Source organism: Kogia breviceps, chromosome 17 (assembly GCF_026419965.1).
Source record: "Kogia breviceps isolate mKogBre1 chromosome 17, mKogBre1 haplotype 1, whole genome shotgun sequence".
Classification (NCBI taxonomy): domain Eukaryota; kingdom Metazoa; phylum Chordata; class Mammalia; order Artiodactyla; family Physeteridae; genus Kogia; species Kogia breviceps.
Window position 1 is genome coordinate 49092218 of NC_081326.1, and position 27553 is coordinate 49119770.

Below are 27553 nucleotides of genomic sequence, written 5' to 3' on the forward strand. Positions count from 1 at the left end.
AACTTGGCATTGCTGCCCAGAACTTTGTCTAAGAGATATGGATGGACTTGTAGGCAGGTTCTATTTTTATTGCCATGCTTCATTTTGTCTTGTATTGATAGAGCCCAAAGTTCAATTCCCCCATAGCCCCTCCAACAAGAAAAAACAAAAATAATAGTATCTAATTACCAGCTACAGACTAAAGCTGGAAACTGGCATTTTGGTATAAAAATAGTAACTAGCAACAGGCTTAGGTTTCTCCCAAGTTGTTTTGCTCTTTCTTTTCCTTTTCACATTTACATTTTTCTAACACCTTTTAAAAAAATACAGGGCAGAGATACAGAAATTATTTCTAATATAGTCTAAACTAAAATAACGGATCACATACAAATATAAATGTTCACAAGAGACTACTATGAACAATTACATGCCAATAAATTGGATAACTTAGGAAAAATGGATAAATTTCTAGAAAAAGTCAACCTAAAACTGAATCATAAAGTAATAGAAAATCTGAACAGATCAATAATTAGTAAGAAGTATGGATCCGTAATCAAAACATCCCCAAAAAGAAAGGCCCAGGACCAGATGGTTTCACTGGTGAATTCTACCAAACATTTAAAGAAGAATTAACACCAAAAAAAACCACAGGACTCTTATCTCTGATGAATATAGATGCAAAAATTCTTAACAAAATACTAGCAAACAGTGGGATTTATTCCTGGGATGCAAGAATGATTCAACATATGTAAATCAATAAATGTTATATACCACATCATTAAAATGAAAAATAAAACTAATATGATCATCTCAGGACTTCCCTGGTGGCGCAGTGGTTGAGAGTCCACCTGCCGATGCAGGGGACGCGGGTTCGTTCCCCGGTCCGGGAGGATCCCACATGCCGCGGAGCGGCTGGGCCTGTGAGCCATGGCTGCTGAGCCTGCGCGTCCAGAGCCTGTGCTCTGCAAAGGGAGAGGCCACAACAGTGAGAGGCCCGTGTACCACAAAAAAAAACACCAAAAAACAAACAAAAAAAACAAAATCATCTCAGTAGATACAGAAAAAGCATTTGACAAAACTCAGTATCCTTCCATGACAAAAACTCTCAATAAATTGAGTACAGAAGGAATGTACCTCAAAATAATAAAGGCCATATATATGATAAGCCCACAGCTAAAATCACACTCAGCAATGAAAAGTTGAAAGCTTTTCTTCTAAGATCAGGAAGAAGACTAGGGTGCCCACTGTCACCACTCTTATTCAACATAGTACTGGAAGTTCCAGCCAGACCACTTAGGCAAGACAAAGAAAAGGCATCCAGATTGGAAAGGAAGAGGTAAAGTTACAGATGATATGATCTTGTATATAGAAAAAATCCTAAAGACTCGATAAAAGTACTGTTAGAACTCATAAATAATTCCATAAGGTTGCAGGATACAAATTGACAGAGAAAGTCAGTTTGTTGTATTCATATATGCTAAGAACTATCTGAAAAAGAAATGAACACAATCCCATTTACAATAGCATCAAAAACAATAAAATACTTAGCAATAAATTTAACCAAGGAGGTGAGAGATCTCTACTTTGAAAACTGTAAGACATTGATGAAAGAAACTGAATAAGACACAAATAATGGAAAGGTATCCTGTGTTCATGAGTTGGAAGAATATTGTTAAAATGTCCATACTACCCAAAGTGTTCTACATATTCAATGTGATCCCTATCAAAATTCTGATAGCATTTTTCATAGAAATAGGACAGACAATGCTAAAATTCATATGGAGCTGCAGAAGACCCCAAACTGCCAAAGCAATCCTGAGAAAGAGGAACAAAGTTGATGCATCATACTTGCTGATTTCAAATTTATTACAAAGTCATAGTAATCAAAACAGTGGGGTACTGACATAAAAACAGACACATAGATCAACAGAACAGAATCAAGAACCCAGAAATAAATCATGCATATACCATCAACTCTAAGGGAGCCAAGAATAGTTTCTTTAATAAATGCTGCTGGGAAAACTGGATAGTCACATGCAGAAGAATGAAATTCGACCCCTATCTTAAAACATACACAAAAATTAACTTGAAACAAGTTAAAGACTCAAATGTGAGTCCTAAAACCATAATACTCCTAAAAGAAAACAGGGAAAATGTTCCTTGACATTGGTCTTGGCAATGAATTTTTGGATATGACACCAAAAGCACAGGCAGCAGAAACGAAAATAAACCAGTGGGACTACATCACAGTAAAAGAAATGATCAACAAAATAAAAAGCAAACCTAAGGAATGGCAGAAAATATTTGCAAACCACTTATCTGATAAGGGGTTAATATCCAAAATATATATGGAACTCATAAAACTCAATAGCAAAAAAACCCACAATTGAATGAAAAACTGGGCAGAGGATCTGTATAGACATTTTTCCGAAGAAGACATACATATGGCCAAGAGTTACATGAAAAGATGTTCAACATCACTAATCATCAGGCAAATGCAAATCAAAACAATAATGAGATCACCCCACACCTATTAGAATGGCTGTTATCAAAAAGGGAGGAGATAAGTGTTAGCAAGGATGTGGAGAAAAGGGAACGCTCATGCACTGTTGGTGGGGATGTAAATTGGTACAGCCACTATGGAAAACAGTATGGAGGTTCCACAAAATATTAAAAATGGAACTACTGTATGATCCATCAATTCTACTTCTGGGTATATATCCATAGGAAATGTAATCACTGTCTCGAAGAGATAACTGCACCCCCATGTTCACTGCAGCTTTATTCACAATAGCTAAGACATGGAAACAACCTAAATATCCATCAATGGATGAATGGATAAATAAGATGTGATATAGATACACAATGAAATATTATTCAGCCATAAAAAGGAAACACTATTTGCAACAACATGGATGGACCTCGAGGGCATTATGTTAAGTGAAATAAGTCAGACTAAGACACATACTGTATGATCTCACATGTGTAATCTAAAAAAAAAACTGAACTCATAGAAACAGTAGAATAGTGGTTGCCAGGGTCTGGAGGTTGGGGGAAATGGTGAGATGTTGCTCAAATGGTATAAATATCCAGTTTTAAGTTGAATAACTTGTGGGGATCTAACATATAACATGGTGACTATAGCTAACAATATCATATAATTGAAAGTTGCTAAGAGAGTAGATCTTAAACGTTCTCATAGCACATATACAAAAAAGATAATTATACAAGTTTATAGAAATGTTAATTAACTCTACTGCAGTAATCATTTTGTAACATATACTCCTATAAAATCATCACATTATATGCCTTAAACTTAGAATATGTTCTATACCAAAAAAATAAATCCAGCAATTCAACTTCTGGCTATAGAGAGAAATGAAAACATATGTCCACAAATAAATCTGTACATAGATGTTCATGGCAACATTACTCATAATAGCCAAAAAGTGGGAATAATACAAATATCCATTAACTTATAAATGGATAAGTAAAATGATATATCCCTATAATATCATTTGGTAATAAAAAGGAATGACATACTAATACCTGCTACAACATGAATAAGCCTCAGAACATTAGGCTAAGTGAAAGAAGTCAGACACCAAAGACCAGATATTGTGTGATTCCATTTATGTGAAATGTTTATAAAACGCAAATCCATAGAGACAGAAAGTAGATTAGTGGTTGTCTATGCCTGTGGTAGGAATGGGGAGTACTAGAAATGGACAAGAATTCTCTTTGCTGGGTAATAGACATGTTCAAAAATAAGATTTGCGTGATGGTTTAACAACTGAGTAAATATGCTAACAACCATTGAATTGTATACTTTTAACAGATGAATTATATGGTTTGTAAAATCATATGTCAATAAAGTTATTTTAAAAATAAGGCAAAGGTTTGCTGGAGGAGGCATGCACTATATATAAGGACACCTTTTTTTTTTTTCTTAAAGGGTGAGAGGAATATATGTGGTGATATGGCATGATAAGGAGGAAGGAACCAGAGTAGAGAGAAAAAATAATAAAACGCAAAGGAATAATAAGGCTGACAAGTCATAGACAACATACACCAGACTAAGGTCAAGAATTAAACTGGAGGGCTTCTGGGCTTCCCTGGTGGCGCAGTGGTTGAGAGTCCGCCTAACGATGCAGGGGACACAGGTTCGTGCCCCGGTCCGGGAGGATCCCACATGCCGCGGAGCGCTGGGGCCGTGAGCCATGGCTGCTGAGCCTGCGCGTCTGGAGCCTGTGCTCCGCAACGGGAGAGGCCACAACAGTGAGAGGCCCGCGTACTGCCAAAAATAATAATAATAATTTTTTTAAAAAATTAAGAATTAAATTGGAGAAGGAGAGGCATGGACAAGAGTAAGGACTTCCTTCCTTCTGAGGCAATATATGGAGATGAGCTTGTAGATTAAAAAGGAAAGGGGAAGAAAAGTGAGAGTGTTTATATTTCATGGCCTATGATTTTGAGTCATTTAGAAGACCAAGGAACATGTTTGAGTAATGCATTTGGTAACTTCAGGAGGATGGTGATGGGTCAGACAACAAATGGGCAGAATAAAAAGGAAAGCTGATGAAATGAGAAAAAGGATTTTAGAGACATTAGGACTTAGCTGAGTTTAAATAAAAACTTGTAAAGCTCTTAATCATCAAAGTTATACATTTTTATACAGCAGCTCTAGCTGTCCATGAAACAGAAGCAGAAAAAATTGATGGGTTAACTGCTTGTAAACCTGTATTTGAACTGGTAGAGTACAGGTTCCTACTAAGGTTAGATGTAAAAATGCAGGTTTCATCAGGTATAGAAAACTCAACCACTATTTTGGATATGATTATCAAAAACTAATGGCAAATTTGAAGATGTAAAATATATTTTAGAAAAAGGATTTCACTGTAGTTAATCAGGATTAGGCTTAAGTCATTGAAATTCAATTTTTGAAGCTTACTGAGCCTCTCTGAGATCTTGGAAGTGGTGCTAAGCTTGGTAATGCTTCCTTCCTTATCAAATGGAAATCGCAGAAAAACTGGGAGCCACTTACCACTCTACCACATGGGTTCCAAGGAGGTACAGAAGGAAGTCTGGAGCAGTGCTTTCCTACGCAGCACATCTGAACACAGGGATGGTTGCTGAATATGCATATTCCTGGGTCCTTACTCAGAAACACTGTGAAATCACACTCTGGGGGTACAGCCCAGACAGTCTATACATTTAACCAAGTGTAAAGGTGATGCTGATGTTAGAATGGTGAAGTTTGTCCAACCTATTAAGAATTTAAGCTGAAAATGGTGATGATGGGAAAAAAATCAGTCAAATAATTTAAAGGGGGGTGGGCAGGGCGGAGGATAATCTTTAATGGTTTGGCAAAATGCTTAAGTTCCTGAAAGATGTTTTCTGGACTCCATTGTTTGGTATGATTAGCTCTTCAACTTCCTAATTCAAACCTTTTTTTCAAATGCATTAATAAATTGGTAGTTCCAAGAAAAAGAGTTTATTTACGGCATGGGAAAAGCTAAAAGAGCTATAAACAGATGTGAAAGGAAGAGAATAACCAGATCTCACAGGAAACAAAATCGGGTAGTAAATGTCCGTCAAATGTCGTTGCTCCTTCTCTGCTTAAAGGAGGATAAAGTTGCACACTGAAGCCCTAATTACCTTGCCTTACAGGACCAGAGTATGGAATGTCAGACTCTAACATCAGTTCATAATGCCACGGCGAACTTCGAACGTGACGATTAATGCTTTATTTTACAAAGATGGTCTCATATGGCTTCCTAGGAAGCATTTAATCTGTTTTATGTTAACTACGACTTTAGTTTTACCTTAAAGCTAACATGCTCTCCTTTCTCTCACCCACCCCGCCCAAACTGCAAAAGTTTCCTGTGGATTGTGCCCCTCCCCCTAACACTCACAGAAACTTTTGGACACACAGAAACTTTCGGACACTGCCCTCCTAGGCCCCCAAACTCTCCGCGAATCCAGCGAAGACTCCCCAGGGCCATCCTTGTACTCGGCTCTGCCCTCGGGTCCCGAGGCTCGGCCTCCTCCCCTTTCCCCAGCAGTCCCGAAAGTCCGGTCGCGTTGGGACTGGGCGGGGTAGGGCGGGGCAGGCCTGCTCCATTGGAGCCAGGCACGTGGGGGGAAGCGGATAGGTCCGGTTCGGCTTGCTAAAAGGCCGCCGCGTTTCGACGCTGCCTCTGTTCCAGGAAGTATGCATCTACTTTACAAGCTAAGTTTGGCCCTAACTGGCGTTTGGAAGCAACAAGGAAAACTTTTCAAAACTTTTGTCCAGCTTATTTTCCCCCGACGCCTAGTTCCCTGATGGTCCGGCCCGGGGCCAAGTTCCGGACGTCCCCTCCCCTTTCCCCTTCCCCCTCCCCGCCTCCGGTGAGGCGTGCGGAGCCACCGCCCCCAGTGTGTGCTCGGACGCGTGGGTGGGCGAGCACCGGCTGGCTGTCTCGGCGGAAACCGTTGGCCTCCTCGGCGCCTGCCCGGCGGCAGCATGGATTACCTGACCACGTTCACGGGGAAGAGCGGGCGCCTTCTGCGAGGCACAGCCAACCGCCTGCGGGGGTTCGGGGGTGGCGGCGAAGCCCGGCAGGTGCGCTTCGAGGATTACCTGAGGGAGCCCGCCCAGGGGGACCCCGGGTGCGGGTCCCTGCCCCACCGGCCCCCGGCGCCGTCCAGCCCGGAGGGACCCGGTGAGCCCAGCCTTCCTTCGCGTCCCGCGCGGCCGACCCGGGCTGAGGGCGGGGTGGAGGCGGAGGTGTGGGCGCTGCGCGGGGGGCGCGGCCCCGCGGGCCGCCGTGGTGACGGGGTGGGCGGGGGGCGCGGGCCGGGAGTTGGCAGGTGTGCCCCGGCCGGGATGGCGGCGGGACCGGGGCGAGGAGCGGAGGACTCGCTCTGCTCTGGGGACGGAAGACTTGCTCGTGTCTGCGTTGTAGCTCTTCCTGCCCTGCTCTTCCTGCTTTCTTCACCTATGCTCGACTTTCCTTACCCCGCCAACTATTTCAAGGGTCGGATCCCTTCGTTTTTCCCTCCCCGTGAGAGGTGAATATCGAACCAATTGTGACGCTCGTGTTTTCCCTCTTAGAAATCATTAACACAGCTTGACTTGGGTTTGGTTTGGGTCATTGTTTTCATTTGATATTTGCCAACTGTTAGAATTCACATAAGCACTTAATACGGCTTTGGAAAAGAAAATGTTTAGCGTACACGGGAACCCAGTGGATTTTTGTGTCGTATATTTTGAAAGGCTGCGTGTTGTCTTGAGGTGGCAGAACCTGGAAACTTTCCTCAGGTATCATTTCTACTGCCTGTTAAGTTTTCTTTCGTCATAGTGGCGTTGTACTGCCCTGTAAAAAACAAAATCAGTCATAATGATAGGATATTGATATCTTACGGAATTTTTAAAAGCACTTGCTGAAGCGGTGTTTGCATCATGCATATATGGTAACTTCTCCAATGTCGTTGGCTTCCCGAGTTAATAAGTGGCAGACCTCTCCTAATCATATTTTATTCTTGTTACCTGTTTTAATATGCATTTTGGTGTTATGAGAGTAAATTATGTGAGTATTAGTTTAGAAAATAGAGAAAAGTACAAAGAATATAAAATCTATCCATAACCCACATCCTAACATTCATTTTAAAGCACTGAAACTGTGAGGACATCTGTTGATTGTGTGTGTGTGTAATTTAAGCTTTGAAGAAACTTGAATATTAAAATGTAACTTTAACATGGCCCCTTTTATTAATTTTTCTTCAGTTTACATAATATCTTTTCTTCACAATTCTTGTTTATGGAATTAGAAAAATGAAAAAGGGGATACTTGGTTTCTGCTTTGAAGGACATTAACCAGATGCAGAATCCTCTTAAAGGCGGGACCAGGGATGAGGACTAGAACTTTAAAGTGCTTGAATAAAGGATTTTTTTTTTTTTTTTTTTTTTAATGAGACCTCAGTTGACTAATTGAAAACAATTGAAATGTGACCAGCCTCTAGGTAGATGAAGAACTGAGAAATATGTGGTGTAACTTAACCTGGAAAGGGATATGATGAATACTTTAACAAATATGCCCAAATATATACATCTGATTCATTGATTCAGAAACACTTAATGAGCACACTGCTATATCAGACACTCTCCTTCAGAGTTACAGCTTCAAATTCCTCTTCTGTTGAAGCTGCCTTATCATGGCACTTTCTTTAATATTCATGGTGCCCCCAAATCTCTGACACAAGTTAGAAAGGCCTTGTGATGTCAGTTTATGACCAAGGTCAGTGGACAGGTACTTCTAGCATTAACTAGCTGAAAGAATTTGTATAAATTACTTAATCTCTTTGGGTGTATATTTTCTTGTTTTAAATGAGGTTGATTGGATGATCTCAAAGGTTCTCTGGAGCTCTTTTTTCATTTGGAACAGAATTAGTGAAAATGATAGATGGTAAAGCTACAAATTAAATAGCATTTGGGGTTAAAAACATTGTAAGTCTATAAAGTTATGCCTACAGAGTTCTGAAAGTAGTTCAAAAGATGAATGCCCCAGCAATAACTTGATTACCCCCTCCCACTCTTAGTATAAGTATAGCTTCCTCAGCTGACTCCTTTGAGAGGCAACATGTATACATACAGGTTTAAAAAAAAAAATGGTTCTTCATTAATTTCTAGGCAGCCTTTGCTTAAAATGAGAACTGTTTTCTTGGCAGCTGCCTAACAGGTAGGTTTTGGGCATAGGGTTTTTCTTTACATTTGTGTCCTTTGGAATGAGCATTTGTTAGTCTGTTTAAAGGATTTCTTCTACTCTTTCTGCTTGTGACTACCTTTATTTTAGATTTTTATAACAGCTGCTTAAGTTCCCTGTTATTTGTCACCCTTCCTTCAGTTCTTTAAAATGTCCTGTGTGTTGTAGCAGTATATCTTGTGCAGACACTTCTACACTTGTAGATCGCCTACACTCCAGGACTCCATTTGTTGTTTGTGATCTTACCCCTCACCATGTCATGTTCAGTAACGATGTTGATAAAATAGTTTTACCATTGACAGTTTAAGGATGGACCAGATAAAACTTTGGTCATATGTTTCTCATTTTAACTCTTTCTGTAAACAAACTGCTTACCTGACAGTGTTAACTGCCTTCACTCCTCTCCAAGGTGGCTGCTTTTGCTTTTACCAGTTTTCAGTGTTTGCTGACTCCAACATTACAGTCCCCTCAGGAAAATCTAATTGGGACTTAGACACATTAAGGAGCTTATCACACCATTGCTCTAGTTAATAACAATTACAAAGAAGACACACTATGACACAATTTTTGCTCCTGCTTAAAGAGTAAATTATATTCTGATTCAAAAAATTGTTTAGACCTTTAGTATAGATCAGGTTTGGAGGCATCACCATAAGCCTGTATTGGGTAACCTTTAAAAGTAGTCAGTTACTAGATCACATGATAATAAGTAAAAAAATTTAACATATTTAGAGTTTCAACTTAATTGTAGCATAATTTTTATCATAAACTTCCCTGTTATGTCAACTCTTTTCTCCCACTTAGTGACAGTATACTTTAAATACATCTCACTCCTATTTGAAGTTTCTTTTCATTTACTTTTACCAATTAAAACAGTATCTTTTGGGGAAATTACAAGGATAAGAGTGGCTAAGAACATTTTCTATGGAGCAGGCACTAGCAGATATTTTTATTTAATCCTAATAACAACTCTGTGAGATAGGTACTATTATTATCCCATTTTCCTGACAAAGAATCTGGGCCAGGCAAAGAAGTAAGGCATATAGAATCCATTTGAGTATTATCTTCCTATTTCTAAGAGTTATGTCAGACAGGAAAAAATGTGGGAAGAATGCAAAATTCTATCATGTGTGATGTTAAAGTTAAAACAAGTTAAATTAGGTAAAGGATTGGATGGATAGTCACTGATATTTCTTTAGAATCAGAAGGATATTAAAATGAGATGAAAACATAAAATCCAAGGAAGGTGTAAGAAAACAGATATATATTTAGGTTGGAAATTGCAGATGCACATTGTCTGGAAGAGTTAGATAATAGTTTATCTTGAACCCAGAGAAGACCAAATGCCTGTATAGGATTTGGAGTACCAGTTGTTACTATTAAAAAAAACAACTCATGGTGCTGGTCATTCATGGAAGAGGATAACCTTAGATGTCTGCAGTCTTAGTCTCATTTTCAAAGGTGACAGGGAGAAGAATCTCTTCTTGATAAACAACCTCAGTCTTCTCTGATGGTAACTCCAACTAAGTTTGAGGTCTTAATATTGTTTCCTTTGTCCATTGGTTCTCAAGCATGAAGTAGATTTGCCCATTTTAGAATTGCTGCTCACCTCACAGGATGGCTGAACTCAAGTCTTTTGTATTATCTGTGTTTTAGGACAAAACTTCCTCTTGAGTAGTTGGAAGCTACAATAAAGCAATGAGTCTCAGACTTTAGTGTGCCTCAGAATCACCCAAAGGCTTGTTAGAAATGTTGGACCCCTCCTCTAGAGTTTCTGATTCAGTACTTCTGAGCCAGGACCCATAATTTGCATTTCTAACAACTTCTAAAGTAATGCCAATGCTGCTGATCTGGGGACCACACTTTGAGAATCACTGCTTTCTTTAGTGGGTAAGTCTTTTACCCTTGCTAAGGTTAGAAGTAAATATGGAAATGATGAAATTTGTTAAATGCTTAGTATTTTTGTATTAAGTTTAGGAATAATCACTGTATTTGGTCTTTAAAATATTTGTTATATTTCAGAGAATTAGGCCTATTAGAGTGCATACAAATTAGCCTAAGAATCTAATTGAAGATGAATACTTATGTAATTGTTTTTTGAGTGACTTTAAGTTAAAAGGTGCAAGTATTTGGCTAAATTTTGAAACTATTGGAATGTTTAAGAGAACTTAACACTCATTATATTTAAAACTTTAATGTATTTACTAGAGTGAAGTTTTTAGAAAGGTTTTCTTGTTAGAGGCAATTAAAGTGTTTAGATAGTAGATGTATAAATACAATTTAGTATATATATGTGAGAGAATTTAATTACTCGTTTGTATTTAAGGATAGTTTGTTTTCTATTTGAGTTGATTAACTATCAAAAGCACCTTAGAAAGTATGTTAAATTTACTAGTTTTATAAATGGAATACACTTATAGTTAAAGGCTTAAAAGAAAACTAGATTTTTATATTTGTACTTCAATAAATCAGACATTAATTAAAAAGTAAAGTAACTGCAAATAGTTTTTTTCTGTGTTTATAAAGACTCCCTAATGGCCATCAGCAAACTTACATTAAGAGACTCTTGATACATTTTTTTGAATGAATGAATATTAGTACAAAAAAGGGGCATGTTTTAAGACCAAATTAATGTATTAGAGAAAGGCCAAAAATTAGCCTTTGTTTTCTAGCAGTCAGTGAAAAAGGGAAATATGATCAGACATAAATCACAGTGTCACTAAGATAAAGATAAACCCGTTGCTTAGGCGGGTAAGAAAAACACAACTTTTCCTGGTAGAATAAAGAGAAAAAATTCTCATGGAATTCTAATATAGCAAAAAGTGTCCTCATCATCTTTATACTAAATACAGATTCTGACTTCAAAAAGCTATTTTTTAACACCGTTCTTTAATGTAGTTCAGTGGTGTGACAACAAAATGCAAGGTAGTAAAAACAGCTCTATACAAGATGAAAACAATTAACCCAAATATGCAGTTATCTGATAGTTTGTCTTAACTGAGGGGTAGGTGCTAGATTATAAACTTTGGTAAAACTAATGCATGCTAACTATGAAGAAGTCATACATAACAAAGATTAAAGCTTAAAAGCCACCTCCAATCCAACTATATAGTGACGTCATTAATGTTAGGGTAGGCATTATTGTTAAGATCTATTTTATGAATATATACGTATAAAATGATGGATAGATGGCTAGAGGGAAAGAGTGACTGAAAGATATTTGTTTGCCTTCAGAAAGTATTTCCTAAATGGTGTGTCTAAAGTTAAGCAGAATCTGCAAAAATATTAATTAAGAGATTGGTATTATTGTTACATTCTTGTTTCAGTTTTAGGTGGGGTTTCTTTAACTGTTTGAGTTAACATGATCAGTGTCATCTCCCATATTTCTTCTCCCCACCTCCTGATATTTATTACATCATATTTATAATTCTTATATAGTGCTGTCATACTTATAACAGTCACAAATAGTTTTTCCACTACATAATTGTTCAGTACTCCCTTCTACTCCTTTGATCATTCCTAGAGTTTTTATTTTGATAATTTGGTATAATTTCATTCTTGTGGCATTGAATAATGTTTCAGTAAAGAGATTTTAAGCAAGCTAGACTGTTTTCTTTTTCCCCTAGTAGGTAATTTGCTTCTTATGCATGAATTCCTGAAGAACTTTTATTTTCCAAGCATTTTAATTTAACCAGGAGCAGAAACAGGAATGACTAGATGTGTGTACAGGTATGTGTATGTGTAATAGCCTTTTAGAGAGTAGTCACTGTATGGAACAGCCCTGGTCTTGAGATAGAAGGAAAAAAGGCCTTAGAAGTTTAATGTTGGGTCTTAACACTTCTACCTGAAAGACTCATGGTTTCTGTTCACCTTTCCTTGGGAAAAGCAAGTCACATAGCCAAGTCTGACATCAATGGGATGGTACAGTGTATTTTATATTCCTCCCCAGGGAGGAATACAGAGTATTTAGTAACTGTAAGGTAGTCTATCACAATGACTACCTTAGAAAACAATTAGTTTGACAGAGATTTGAAGATGCTACTGTTACTGTCAAGGGTAGGGAGTTGTATAAGGAAACCTGTTTCTTCTGTCAGTTATTCAGTCTGCAAGTTTAATCCTTTCAAAAGCTCTACTAACAGTCCTTCTCAAATTTATTGTGCATGCAAAGGTGAATCAGTAGTCTTGGAGTGAAACCCGAGATCCTGCCTTCACAGTAAGCTCCCAGGTGATGCCAATGCTGCTGGTCCTTGGAACACAATTTTAAATAACAAGGCTCTATAGCACTCTGTATCATGGATCTTTTCACTTAGAAGTGAGCCACACACAACACAAAAATTCCTTGGCTGGGTAGAGGAAAGAAGCATTAAAGGGGAACAAAAAACGGGTTAGAGACCAAGGAGTATGAGATGTTACCAAATAAAAGGAAAGGTGAGTGTTGATAAGGAATTAGTTGGGTGCTTCATAAAGTTCAAATAAAATAAAATTGAAAAAGACTATCAGATTTTCCCTTTAGTTTATTCTCCTTTGCAGGTTTAGGGAACTGGGAAGACAGAAGACATTGCAGTACATTGTGGAATCAGTAAGAGGTGATGGAGTAAAGACAGTGAAAGTAGACTCTTATTTCCAAAAGTTCAACTATGAAAAGAAGCAGAAACAGGCTGATATCTAGAAGAGTATCGTTACAAAGTTCAAGAAAATTTGAGGAATATTTTTTAAAGTTTATTTCTGTTTTGACTATGGATAAACAGTCAATAGCAATGAAAGGTTGAAAATACAGGCATTTTTTCCTGTACTACTTCACTATAGATGGGATCAGTTAATTAGAAAAACAGTAATCAGCATATTTTTTTTAGTTTAGAAGATGCTTTTCAAAGTTTAAAATCTATATTATTGTGTTTGAAAATATTGACTCCCAGCTCAATATTTTAATTTATTTTTATTTGATTTCATCTTTTTAACATCTTTATTGGAGTATAATTGCTTTACAATGGTGTGTTAGTTTCTGCTTTATAACAAAGTGAATCAGCTATACATATACATTTATCCCCGTAACTCCTCCATCTTGCTTCTCCCTCCCACCCTCCCTATCCCACCCCTCTAGGTGGTCACAAAGCACCGAGCTGATCTCCCTGTGCTATGCGGCTGCTTCCCACTAGTTATCTATTTTACATTTGGTAGTGTATATATGTCCATGCCACTCTCACTTCATCCCAGCTTCCCCTTCCCCCTCCCCATGTCCTCAAGTCCATTCTCTACGTCTGCGTCTTTATTCCTGTCCTGCTCCTAGGTTCTTCAGAACCATTTAAAAATTTTTTTTAGATTCATATTTATGTGTTAGCATATGGTATTTGTTTCTCTCCTTCTGACTGACTTCAGTCTGTATGACAGACTCTAGGTCCATCCACCTCACTACAAATAACTCAATTTTGTTTCTTTTTATGGCTGATTAATATTCCATTGTATATAAGTGCCACATCTTCTTTATCTGTTCAATGTCGATGGATACTTAGGTTGCTTCCATATCCTGGCTATTGTAAATAGAGCTGCAATGAACATTGTGGTATATGACTCTTTATGAATTATGGTTTTCTCAGGGTATATGCCCAGTACTGGGATTACTGGGTATTATGGTAGTTATATTTTTAGTTTTTTAAGGAACCTCCATAGTGACTGTATCAATTTACATTTCCGCCAACAGTGCAAGAGGGTTGCCTTTTCTCCACACTCTCTACAGCATTTATTGTTTCTAGATTTTTTGATGATGGCCATTCTGACTGGTGTGAGGGGTACCTCATTGTGGTTTTGATTTGCATTTCTCTAATGATTAGTGATGTTGAGCATCCTTTCATGTGTTTGTTGGCAATCTGTATATCTTTGGAGAAATGTCTATTTAGGTCTTCTGCCCATTTTTGGATTGGGTTGTTAGTTTTTTTGTTATTGAGCTGCATGAGTTGCTTATAAATTTTGGAGATTAATCCTTTGTCAGTTGCTTCATTTGCAAATATTTTCTCCCATTCTGAGGGTTGTCTTTTCTTCTTGTTTATGGTCTCCTTTGCTGTGTAAAAGCTTTTAACTTTCATTAGGTCCCATTTGTTTATTTTTAGTTTTATTTCCATTTCTCTAGGAGGTGGGTCAAAAACGATCTTGCTGTGATTTATGGCATAAAGTGTTCTGCCTATGTTTTCCTTTGTGAGTTTTATAGTGTCTGGCCTTACATTTAGGTGTTTAATCCATTTTGAGTTTATTTATGTGTATGGTATTAGGGAGTGTTCTAATTTCATTCTTTTACATGTAGCTGTCCAGTTTTCCCAGCACCACTTATTGAAGAGGCTGTCTTTTCTCCATTGTATATTCTTGCCTCCTTTATCAAAAATAAGGTGACCATGTGTGTGTTGGGCTTATCTCTGGGGTTTCTATTGTGCTCCATTGATCTATATTTCTGTTTTTGTGCCAGTAACATAACTGTCTTGATTACTGTAGTTTTGTAGTGTACTCTGAAGTGCAGGAGCCTGATTCCTCCAGCTCTGTTTTTCTTTGTCAAGATTGCTTTGGCTATTCGGGGTCTTTTGTGTTTCCATACAAACTGTGAAATTTTTTGTTCTAGTTCTGTGAAAAATGCCATTGGTAGTTTGAAAGGAATTCCGTTGAATCTGTATATTGTTTTGAGTACTATAGTCATTTTCACGATGTGGATTCTTCCAATACAAGAACATGGTATATATCTCTCCATCTGTTTGTATCGTCTTTAATTTCTTCATGAGTGTCTTATAGTTTTCTGCATACAGGTCTTTTGTCCCCTTAGGTAGGTTTATTACTAGGTATTTTATTCTTTTTGTTGCAGTGGTAAATGGGAGTGTTTCCTTAATTTCTCTTTCAGATTTTTCATCATTAGTGTATAGGAATGCAAGAGATTTCTGTGCATTAGTTTTGTATACTGCTCCTTTAGCAAATGCATTGATTAGCTCTAGAGTTTTCTGGTAGAGTCTTTAGGATTCTTTATGTATAGTGTCATGTCATCTGCAAACAGTGACAGCTTTACAACTTCATTTCCGATTTGGATTCCTTTTATTTCTTTTTCTTCTCTGATTGCTGTGGCTAAAATTTCCAAAACTGTTGAATAATCATGGTGAGAGTGGGCAACCTTGTCTTGTTCCTGATCTTAGTGAAAATGATTTCAGTTTTTCACCATTGAGAATGATGTTGGCTGTGGGTTTATCTTATATGGCCTTTATTATGTTGAGGTAAGTTCCCTCTATGCCTACTTTCTGGAGGGTTTTTATCATAAATGGGTGTTGAATTTTGTCAAAAGTTTTTTCTGCATCTATTGAGATGGTCATATGGTTTTTAACCTTCAATTTGTTAATATGGTGTATTACATTTATTGAATCGCATATACTGAGGAATACTTGCATTCCTGGGATAAACCCCACTTGATCATGTTGTATGATCCTTTTAATGTGCTGTTGGATTCTGTTTGCTAGTATTTTGTTGAGGATTTTTGCATCTATGTTCATCAGGAATAATTGGCCTATAGTTTTCTTTCTTTGTGACATCTTTGTCTGGTTTTGGTATCAGGGTGATGGTGGCCTTATGGAATGAGTTTGGGAGTGTTCCTCCCTCTGCTATATTTTGGAAGAGTTTGAGAAGGATAGGTAGGTATTAGCTCTTCTCTAAATTTTTGATAGAACTCATCTGTGAAGCCGTCTGGTTCTGGGATTTTGTTTGTTGGAAGAATTTTAATCACATTCTCAATTTCAGTGCTTGTGATTGGTCTCTTTTTGTTTTCTGTTCCTTCCTGGTTCAGTCTTGGAAGGTTATACCTTTCTAAGAATTTGTCCATTTCTTCCAGGTTGTCCATTTTATTGGCATACAGTTGCTTGTAGTAATCTCTCATGATCCTTTGTGTTTCTGCAGTGTCAGTTGTTACTACTCCTTTTTCGTTTCTAATTCTATTGATTTGAGCCTTCTCCCTTTTTTTCTTGATGAGTCTGGCTAAAAGGTTTATCAATTTTGTTTATCTTCTCAAAGAACCAGCTTTTAGTTTTATTGATCTTTGCTATCATTTCCTTCATGTCTTTTTCATTTATTTCTGATCTGATCTTTATGATTTCTTCCCTTCTGCTAAATTTGGGGTTTTTTTTGTTCTTTCTCTAATTGCTTTAGGTGCAAAGTTAAGTTGTTTATTTGAGATGTTTCCTGTTTCTTAAGGTATGATTGTATTGCTATAAACTTCCCTCTTAAAACTGCTTTTGCTGCATCGCATAAGTTTTGGGTTGTCTTGTTTTCATTGTTATTTGTTTCTAGGTATTTTTTGATTTCCTCTTTGACTTCTTCAGTGACCTCTTGGTTATTAAGTAATGTATTGTATAGTCTCCATGTGTTTGTATTTTTTACAAATTTTTTTTTACAAATTTTTATCTAGTCTCATAGCGTTGTGGTCAGAAAAGATACTTGATACGATTTCAATTTTCTTAAATCTACCAAGGCTAGATTTGTGAGCCATGTCCATGAGCACTTGAGAAGAAAGTGTATTGTGCTGTTTTTGGATGGAATGTCCTATAAATATAAATTAAGTCCATCTTGTTTAATGTATCATTTAAAGCTTGTGTTTCCTTACTTATTTTTATTTTTGATGATCTGTCCATTGGTGAAAGTGGGGTGGTAAAGTCCCCTACTATGATTGTGTTACTGTCAGTTTCCCCTTTTATGGCTGTTAGCATTTGCCTTATGTATTGTGGTGCTCCCATGTTGGGTGCATAAATATTTACAATTGTTATATCTTCTTCTTGTATTGATCCCTTGATCATTATGTACTGTCCTTCTTTGTCTCGTCATAGTCTATGTTTTAAAGTCTATTTTATCTGATAGGAGTATTGCAACTCCAGCTTTCTTTTGATTTCCATTTGCATGGAATATCTTTTTCCATCCCCTCAGTTTCAGTCTGTATGTGTCCCTAGGTCTGAAGTGGGTCTCTGGTAGACAGCATATATATGGGTCTTATTTTTATATCCGTTCAGCCAGTCTGTGTCTTTTGGTTGGAGCATTTAATCCATTTACATTTAAGGTAGTTATGGATATGTATTTTCCTGTTACCATTCTCTTAATTGTTTTGGGTTTGTTCTTGTAGGTCTTTTCCTTCTCTTGTGTTTCTTGCCTAGAGAAGTTCCTTTAGCATTTGTTGTAAAGCTGGTTTGGTGGTGTTGAAGTCTCTTAGCTTTTGCTTGTCTGTAAAGGTTTTAATTTCTCCATCGAATCTGAATGAGATCCTTGCTGGGTAGAATAACCTTGGTTGTAGGTTCTTCCCTTCCATCACTTTAAATATGTCCTGCCACTCCCTTCTGGCTTGCAGGGTTTCTGCTGAAAGATCAGCTGTAACCTTATAGGGATTCCCTTGTATGTTATTTGTTGTTTTTCCTTTGTTGCTTTTAATATTTGTTCTTTGTATTTAATTTTTGATAGTTTGATTAATATGTGTCTTGGCATGTTTCTCCTTGGATTTATCCTGTATGGGACTCTCTGTGCTTCCTGGACTTGATTGACTATTTCCTTTCCTATGTTAGGGAAGTTTTCAATTATAATCTCTTCAAATATTTTCTCAGTCCCTTTCTTTTTTTCTTCTTCTGGGACTCCTATAATTTGAATGTTGGTTCATTTAATGTTGTCCCAGAGGGGTCTGAGACTGTGCTCAATTCTTTTAATTCTTTTTTGTTTATTCTGCTCTGCAGTAGTTATTTCCATTATTTTATCTTCCAGTTCACTTTTCCATTCTTCTGCTTCAATTATTCTGCTATTGATTCCTTCTACAGAATTTTTAATTTCATTTATTGTGTGGTTCATCATTGTTTGTTTGCTCTTTAGTTCCTCTAGGTACTTGTTCAGCATTTCTTGTATTTTCTCCATTCTATTTCCAAGATTTTGGATCATCTTTACTACCCCTTATGCTTAATTCTTTTTCAGGTAGACTGCCTGTTTCCTCTTCATTTGTTTGATCTGGTGGGTTTTTACCTTGCTCCTTCATCTGCTGTGTTTTTCTCCATCTTCTCATTTTGCTTAACTTACTGTGTTTGGGGTCTCTTTTTTGCAGCCTGTAGGTTCCTAGTTCCCATTATTTTTGGTGTCTGCCCCCAGTGGGTAATGTTGGTTCAGTAGGTTGTGTAGGCTTCCTGGTGAATGAGACTGGTGCCTGTGTTCAGGTGGATGAGGCTGGATCTTGTCTTTCTGGTGGGCAGGACCGTGTCTGGTGGTGTGTTTTGGGGTGTCTACGAACTTGTTATGATTTTAGGCAGCCTCTCTTTTAATGGGTGGAGTTGTGTTCCTGTCTTGCTAGTTGTTTGGTACAGAGTGTCCAGCACTGTAGCTTGCTGGTCGTTGAGTAGAGCTGGGTCTTCACGTTGAGATTGTGATCTCTGGGAGAGCTTTCACCATTTGATATTATGTGGAGTCGGGAGGTGTCTGTTGGACCAATGTCCTGAACTCAACTCTCCCACCTCAGAGGCACAGGCCTGACACCCGGCCGGAGCACCAAGACCCTATCAGCCACATGGCTTAGAAGAAAAAGGAGGAGGACAGAGAGAGAGAAAAAAAATGAAAGAAAGAGAAAAGAAACAGTTATTCAAATAAAAAATAAACAATAATTATTAAAAATTAAAAAAATTTAAATGCAGTAAAAAAAGATAGAAGAGAGCAACCAAACCAAAAAACGAATCCACCAATAATAACAAGAGCTAGAAACTATACTAAAAAAAACCCCCCAAAACGGACAGACAGAACCCTAGGACAAATGGTAAAAGCAAAGCTATACAGACAGACTCACACAAAGAAGCATACACAGTCACAAAAAGAGAAAAAGGAAAAATATATATATATCGTTGATCCCAAAGTCCACCACCTCAATTTTGGGATGATTCATTGTCTATCCAGGTATTCCAGAGACACAGGGTACATTAAGTTGATTATGGAGATTTAACCCGCCGCTCCTGAGGTTGCATGGAGAGATTTCCCTTTCTCTTCTTTGTTCGCACAGCTCCTGGGGTTCAGCTTTGGATTTGGCCCCACCTCTGCGTGTAGGTCGCCTGAAGGTGTCTATTCTTCACTCAGACTGGACGGGGTTAAAGTAGCAGCTGATTAAGGGGCTCTGGCTCACTCAGGCTGCAGGGAGGGAGGAGTATAGAGTGCGGGGCGAGCCTGTGGCGGCAGAGGCCGGCATGACATTGCACCAGCCTGAGGCGCACCGTGTGTTCTCCCAGGGAAGCTGTCCCTGGATCATGGGACCCTGGCAGTGGTGAGCTGCACAGGCTCCCAGGAGGGGATGTGTGGATAGTGACTTGTGCTTGCACACAGGCTTCTTGGTGGCTGCAGAAGCAGCCTTAGCGTTTCATGCCTGTCTCTGGTGTCTGCACTGATAGCTGTGGCTCGCGCTGGTCTCTGGAGCTCGTTTAAGTGGTGCTGTGAATCCCCTCTCCTTGCGCACCCCGAAACAATGGTCTCTTGCCTCTTAGGCAGGTACAGACTTTTTCCCAGACTCCCTCCGAGCTAGCTGTTGCACACTAGCCCCCTTCAGGCTGTGTTCATGCAGCCAACCCCAATCCTCTCCCTGGGATCTGACCGAAGTCGGAGCCTCACCTCCCAGCACCCTCCTGCCCCGGCAGGTGAGCAGACAAGCCTCTTGGGCTGGTGAGTGCTGGTTGTCACCTATCCTTTGTGTGTTAATCTCTTTGCTTTGCCTCTGCACCCCTGTTGCTGTGCTCTCCTCCATGGCTCCAAAGCTTCCCCACCCCACCACCCCCCATCTCTGCCAGTGAAGGGGCTTCCTAGTGTGTGGAAACTTTTCCTCCTTCACAGCTCCCTCCCCGAGGTGCAGGTCCTGTCCCTATTCTTTTGTCTCTGTTTTTCCTTTTTTTTTTTTTTTTTTTCCCTTTCCAGGTACCTGCGAGTTTCTTTCCTTTGGGAAGTCTGAGGTCTTCTGCCAGAGTTCAGTAGGTGTTCTGTAGGAGTTGTTCCACATGTAGATGTGTTTCTGTTGTATTTGTGTGGAGGAAGGTGATCACCACGTCTTACTCTTCTGCCATCTTGAAGGTCTATGTCAGTATTTTTAAATCATCAAACTTTTTATCAGTAGCTACTACCAAAATTACAATATTCAGTTATAGTAGATGTCTTTTTGTATATTAAAACCTCATACGGGGCTTCCCTGGTGGCGCAGTGGTTGAGAATCCGCCTGCCGATGCAGGAGACACGGGTTCGTGCCCTGGTCCGGGAAGATCCCACATGCCGTGGAGCAACTAAGCCCGTGAGCCATGGCCGCTAGGCCTGCGCGTCCGGAGCCTGTGCTCCGCAACGGGAGAGGCCACAACAGTGAGAGGCCCGTGTACCGCAAAAAAAAAAAAAAAAAACCTCATACGGTTTTCATTGTTGGTTTTCAGTCTTGCTTTCTTCTTCCACTTTGCCTTTCCCATTCTATTACCAACCTGATTTTTAATTTAAAGTCTGATACTGCTTTCTCAGTTCTCTACTTAAAAATCTTTTGGGACTTCGCAAGCTAGGTAATTCAGACTGTCCTGCTGAGAACAATTTAAATAGCTGGGCCAGTCATTAAAAAATCAACAAATAACAAATCCTGGAGAGGATGTGGAGAAAGGGAACTCTCCTGTGCTGTTGGTGGGAATGTAAATTGGTGCAGTCACTGTGGAAAACAGTATGAAGTTTCCTTAGTAAACTAAAAATAGAGTTGTATGATCCAGCAATCTGACTCCTGGGCATATATACGGTGAAAACTCTAATTTCAAAAGATACATGCACCCCAGTGTTCACAGCAGCACTATTTACAGTAGCCAAGACATGGAAGCTACCTAAATGCCTATCGACAGATGAATGGATAAAGATGTGGTATATATGCCCAATAAAATACTACTCAGCCATAAAAAAGAATGAAATAATGCCACTTGCAACAACTTGGATGGACCTAGAGATTATGATACTACGTGAAGTAAGTCAGAGAAAGACAAATACCATATGATATTGCTTATATGAGGAATCTAAAATATGATACAAATGAACTTATATACAAAACAGAGGCAGACTCATAGGCTTAGAAAACAAACTTATGGTTACCAAAGGGTAAGAGAGGTGGGGAAGGGACAAATTAGGAGTTTGGGATTAGCAGACATAAACTACTATATATAAAATAGATAAACAAGGTCCTACTGTATAGCACAGGAAACTATATTCAATATTCTGTAATAAACCACAATGGAAAAGAATATGAAAGTGAATATGTATATATATGTATAACTAAATCACTTTGCTGTATATCAGAAACTAACACAATATTGTAAATCAACTATACTTCAATTATAAATAAATTAACTGCTGAGTGAAAACAAAACATTTTATTTAGGGTATTAGAATGCTAACTGATTTGACTAGATTAGGATCTGAGTGCTAACAGAGGCCCAAGGAGGAGCAGCTCCAATTTGGGATTGCTTTTCTTCCCTGGGGGTTGTGTTGATTCCAGAAGCAGCAGCTGAGAGATTAAGGGGTGCTTTGGTAGCCTGTTGGGTATAAGGAGACAGCAACAGAGTACAAGACCCACCACAGGAGAGGGGTGAACTCCTCTCACTTAGGATCCCAAAATGCTGTACCTTAGGATACAGAAAAACTGAAGTGGCTAGGCTCTCATAGGATGGTAGTTCAGCTTTAAATTATCATTCCTGTAACTGCATTAATAAGATCTGGTATTGCTCATGTCCTCAAGTATTTGGCAGAAGCAAACATCTTTTCTGGAGAAATACAGCTTTCTTTGTGTCAAATTCTGTCTATAGACCATTTTTCAAATTTAGTATCCAGTATATAAAATAAAATTAGGCACCTGACAAGATAGCAGAAAAAACAAGAAAATAGAAACAGACCCACAGGAACTCTGTATCTTGTAGTTATCAGATTTAAAATAGCTGTGTTGAGAATTTTGAGCTAATTGGTTTTGTAGAGGTACAAAGTATAAAAAAGAAAAATGGATATTCTAGAATTGAAAAATGTAATCTAATTTTTTAGATTAATGTAATCTAAAGGTCTTAATTAGTATCTTTGTGGATGAATTTAACAGCAAATTAGCCACCACAGAAGAGAGAAGTAGTGAATTGAAAGATAGGTCAAAAGAAAATATCCTGAATAAAGAGAGAGGGACAAAAAAAATGGAAAATAAAGGAGGGGGTAAGTTTAATACAAAATATAATGAGAAGTTCTTGGGACTTCCCTGGTGGCACAGTGGTTAAGAATCTGCCTGCCAATGCAGGGGACATGGGTTCAATCCTTCCCTGTACGGGAAGATCCCACGTGCCACGGAGCAACTAAGCCCGCGCACCACAACTACTGAGCCTTCACTCTAGGGCCCATAAGCCACAACTACTGAGCCCACACATCACCACTGCTGAGCCTGCACGCCACAACTACTGAAGCCCGTGTGCCCTAGAGCCCATGCACTGCAACTACTGAGCTCATGCGCCGCAATTACTGAAGCCCAGTTGCTCTAGGGCCCGCATGCTGCAGCTGCTGAGCCTACATGTCACTCCGCAACAAGAGAAGCCCCCTCAATGAGAAACCTGCGCACCACAACGATGAGTAGCCCCCGCTTGCCACAACTAGAGAAAGCCCATGCCCAGCAACGAAAACCCAACACAGCCAAAAAAGAGAAAAAAAGATTTAATTAGAAGTTCTAATGTGTGTATATATATGAGTCCCCAAATGAAAGGAGAGAAGGGGGGCAAAAGTATTATTTTATGAGAGAATGGCTGAAAACTCCAAGACTGATGAAATACTTCAATTCACAGATTCAAGCATCCCTACAGGCCCCTAGGGGAATCAATACAAGTCTCACTAAAGATGAAAAATCTTAAAAGCAATCAGAACAAGTAGTCAGTGACGTAGCGATAAGATTGACAGTTGATTTCTCAACAGGAACAGTGGAAACTAAAGGGTGGGAAAATACCTACCAGCTTTGAATCCATCCCCTGTGAAATTACTCAGAGCTGCATTTAAAATGGTAAATATGAGGGCAAAACTAAATGAATGTTGACTGTCTAGAAAAATAATAATGTCTTACAGTGTTTTTAAATAAACGTACATGTAATTAAAGTATGTAATAACAATTGCATATAAGTCTTGGTAAAGGCACATAGTTTTTAACATCCTTATATTATCCAGAAAGATGATAAAAGTGCTAATTAATATTAGATAGTGAAAAATTAGTAATTTAGGCTGTAATCTATGGAATGACCACTAACATAATAGTTAAAGAGTATGTCAAACAAAAAATATTGTAAGAAAAGTTTCAATATAGTGGGAAGATATAATCTAAAACAATTAGTAGGTGTTCAGTTCTTAATTTGTATGAACCTAATATCACGGTATCAAAATATAGAAAGCAAAGTAAGGAGACTTAGGAGGACCTGAATAACCCACAATCATAGTGGGAGATTTTAACAGTCTCTATCAGTAATTTAAAGAATAAGCATGCAGAAGCAAACCAATATGGATGTAGAAGATTTGAACAACACGATCAGCAAACTTAATCTCATGGATGTGGAGATAGGAGTGTGTCTGTATGTATGCATATCCACACATACACACAAACACACATATAACAGTACCCTACAGTACAGAATACACATTCTTTTCAAGCACGTATGGAGCACTTACTAAATTTATATGTGATTATAGAGCAAGTTTCAACGAATTTTATAGTTTTTAACTATTTAAGAGTATTTTCTTTTACCACAGTACAATTAAGCTAGAAATCAGTAACCAGAAGATAAAAATCTTTAATTGTCATAGATTGGCAAATTAAACAATATTTTCTAAATAGCAAAAGAAGAAATTAGGGTAAAAGCCATAAAATATTTTGGATGGAATTATTAAAATACAGTGTATCAAAACTTGTAGGATGCAGTCTAGATGGGAATTTCTTGTTTTAGATTACATATATTAAGTTTTTGCTCCTGGTAATGATGGAGTAAAATCTAACTCCCTGCTCTTTCCACTATACCAGAAAATTATATCTCAGGGAAAGTCATATATATTCATTTATTTATCAGATATTTATTGAACACCTACCATACGTCATGCTTGCTACTGTATTAGGTGCTGGGTATATAGCATTGTTTCTCAGCTTCAGCAGTGTTGGTAACTGTTAACTATTATTTTGATTGTCAAATATCTATGCATTTCTAAACTGTAATAATTTTTGTAAAGAAGAAAAATAGGACCTCTCCTTTCCATACTTCCAATCTAGATTTATGTTTGCTGGCAACGGTCCTTAAAAGGGTATTATAGGGCTTCCCTGATGGCGCAGTGGTTGAGAGTCTGCCTGCCGATGCAGGGGACACAGGTTCGTGCCCTGGTCTGGGAAGATCCCACATGCTGCGGAGCAGCTGGGCCCATGAGCCATGGCCGCTGAGCCTGCGTGTCCGGAGCCTGTGCTCCGCAGTGGGAGAGGCCACAACGGTGAGAGGCCTGTGTACCGCAAAAAAAAAAAAAAAAGGTATTATAAAGTTACCAAGTAAGAGACTGGACTAGGTAACAACTGTGATCACTTTCAACTCTCAAGTATTGTGATTATATTTTCATATTGATAGAAAAGAATGATCAGTGTATTTCATTGTACTCTGGTACTACTTATATTTGTGAATACATGTTTTAATATTGGTTATTAAAATAATTTTAGAACTTTTTATAATATTATTACAATATATTTTACAATTTTAAATTATTAAAGTGAATACTTTCAATTTGTTTGAAACTTTAAACTGCAGAAAACTGATATATTAGTTTTTTTGCTCTAAACTGCACTCCATGGCGAACTTTTGAAAATGGTAGTGCAGTTGCAAACTTAATTGTGATTAAATGTTTAATGAACTCTTTAACTGTTTGGAAAATTACTGTTAGACAAATAAGTGTAGACTAACGTTTACTACTGAAATCAATTAAGAAAGGATATATATTACTAGTTAAAAGTAATCTGTAATTGTAATTTGCATTGCTTTTAAATTACAAAATGAGGAAAGTGTTTTTGGCTCCTGCTGTTTATGAAATAGCAGAAATAAATTAATTTTTTAAATTTATTTTAAAATAGTTTTAATGTTTTATCACAAAAAATCAAATTCACATATATGCTGTTCATTGGAGAAAAAATTAGAATATAGTGATAAGCAAAAATATTCTTTCACTAAGAATTGTACCATTTTGCATTCTCACCATACCTTTAGAAAAATGCCTCCTTTTCTACAGCCAGACGGTATATATATATATTTTTCCTTTGTCCACTTTTCTTTAAAAAAACAAAATGACTATAACAATTATGGCAGTTCTAGGTACAGTTCAAGTTGTAGCTTCAAAACATTAGTTCATGCAAATGTGATGCTTGCCTTGTGTCTGGCTCTTTGTTAGGCACTGAGAAGTGTTGTGAACAAAGCAAGCACGGTGTTTTATAGGTTACAGTTTAGTGGGAGAGATTTAAAAAGAAACTTTAAACTGTGCCAGGTGCTGTCAAGGAGACAAAGATGCTCTGTGACTATTAACAGAGATCTGGCTTAGCCTGGGTGATCAGGAAGGTTTTAGGACAGCCTTTTTAAGTATTGCAGAGCTAACTGACTTCTTTCGGATTCAGACTTGATTATTAATATTACTTGTGTTATTGTTAATGCTTCATTAGAGCCATTCACCCAAATGAGCTAATTAGATACATATAAACAAACTCTAGTATGGTCAGAATGTCAGTTAAGATTGGCTAGGTGGAGAACAATGAAGTAGATATTTTCTAGATTCTTTAGGCTTAGGTAGAACTAATTTTTCTTTGAAAATTACTGTTTTAATCTTATAAAAATTGAGTGTGAGTATAGCATTTTGCTATGTTTACTATCCTACTCAGTTTTGAGTTTTTTATTAGTTTTTTAGAGATTGATTTTATTTAAAATTGTTTAGATAGGAGTGGTATTTTATCAGTTCAGTGCAATCTTTGTTACATGAAGTATAGATGAGATTAACATTAATGCAAAATTTAAACTAAAACAGATACCATAAACTTGGTGGTAATGATGTGTTCAAGTGAAATGTCTTGATAAGCAAGTGAAAAATAGTTGGCACTCTATCTGAAATGAAGTGCATAAAAGTATCTTTATATATGAAAGAGTATCTTAATCTACTTCATGGTGTATGTAAGGAATTCAGTAATACAATTCCATAGAGACGACTCAGTCTTCTACTATGATTGTAGAAGTAGAGACGTTTTCTTCTGTGAAGATTAATGTTACATATTTCAGACTTGGTTTGGTTAATAATAATAATCTTCAAATATAGTTTTATTATAATCAGGTTAGATGTGTTGAAAGATATGGCCTTTAATTTACTTTTTAATACCTCCCTTTCAGCTGACAGTTACTTATTAGGTTTTGAATTGACTTCCAGTTATTATAGTGTTTCATTCTAGTCAGTTGGTAAAGCAATCAGGAAGTACATTTACTTATTTTGATACTCGGTTGTATTTTAGAATAGAGAATCCTAAGTAGCAAGCTGTATTACTGGTGAATCCAGTAGATATCTGCCCAGTGAGCTCTATTTAGCAGTCCTTGACATCACTGTGAAAGGAAAATGAATTTAATAGAATTTTGCATCGTTGTTTTTTTTTTTTTTAGACACTGGCCAAAAGAAGACCCTAGACAAGAAAGATGGGAGAAGAATGTCTTTTCAGAAACCCAAAGGGACTACTGAATATACTGTAAGTTATTTGTTTTGAAAAAGCTGATTTCGCTTTGTGATAGTCTTATTTGAGGCATTCTTTG

The 27553-nt window shown here is 37.7% G+C and overlaps 1 protein-coding gene across 8 annotated transcripts in view; it reads left to right on the forward strand.

Moving 5' to 3' along the window:
- The window catches only part of OXR1 (oxidation resistance 1), a 502318-nt gene that overhangs the window by 395237 nt on the left and 79528 nt on the right, over positions 1 to 27553 (forward strand). For 4 of the 8 annotated variants that reach the window (XM_067017533.1, XM_059043607.2, XM_067017535.1 and 1 more), the window contains exon 4: positions 27407 to 27489. In XM_067017533.1, the coding sequence (XP_066873634.1) occupies positions 27407 to 27489 (83 nt within the window). Of the gene's footprint in view, positions 1 to 6156; positions 6684 to 27406; positions 27490 to 27553 lie in introns of those variants that run through there. The other 4 variants (XM_059043610.2, XM_059043612.2, XM_059043614.2 and 1 more) reach the window with 4 other exon arrangements.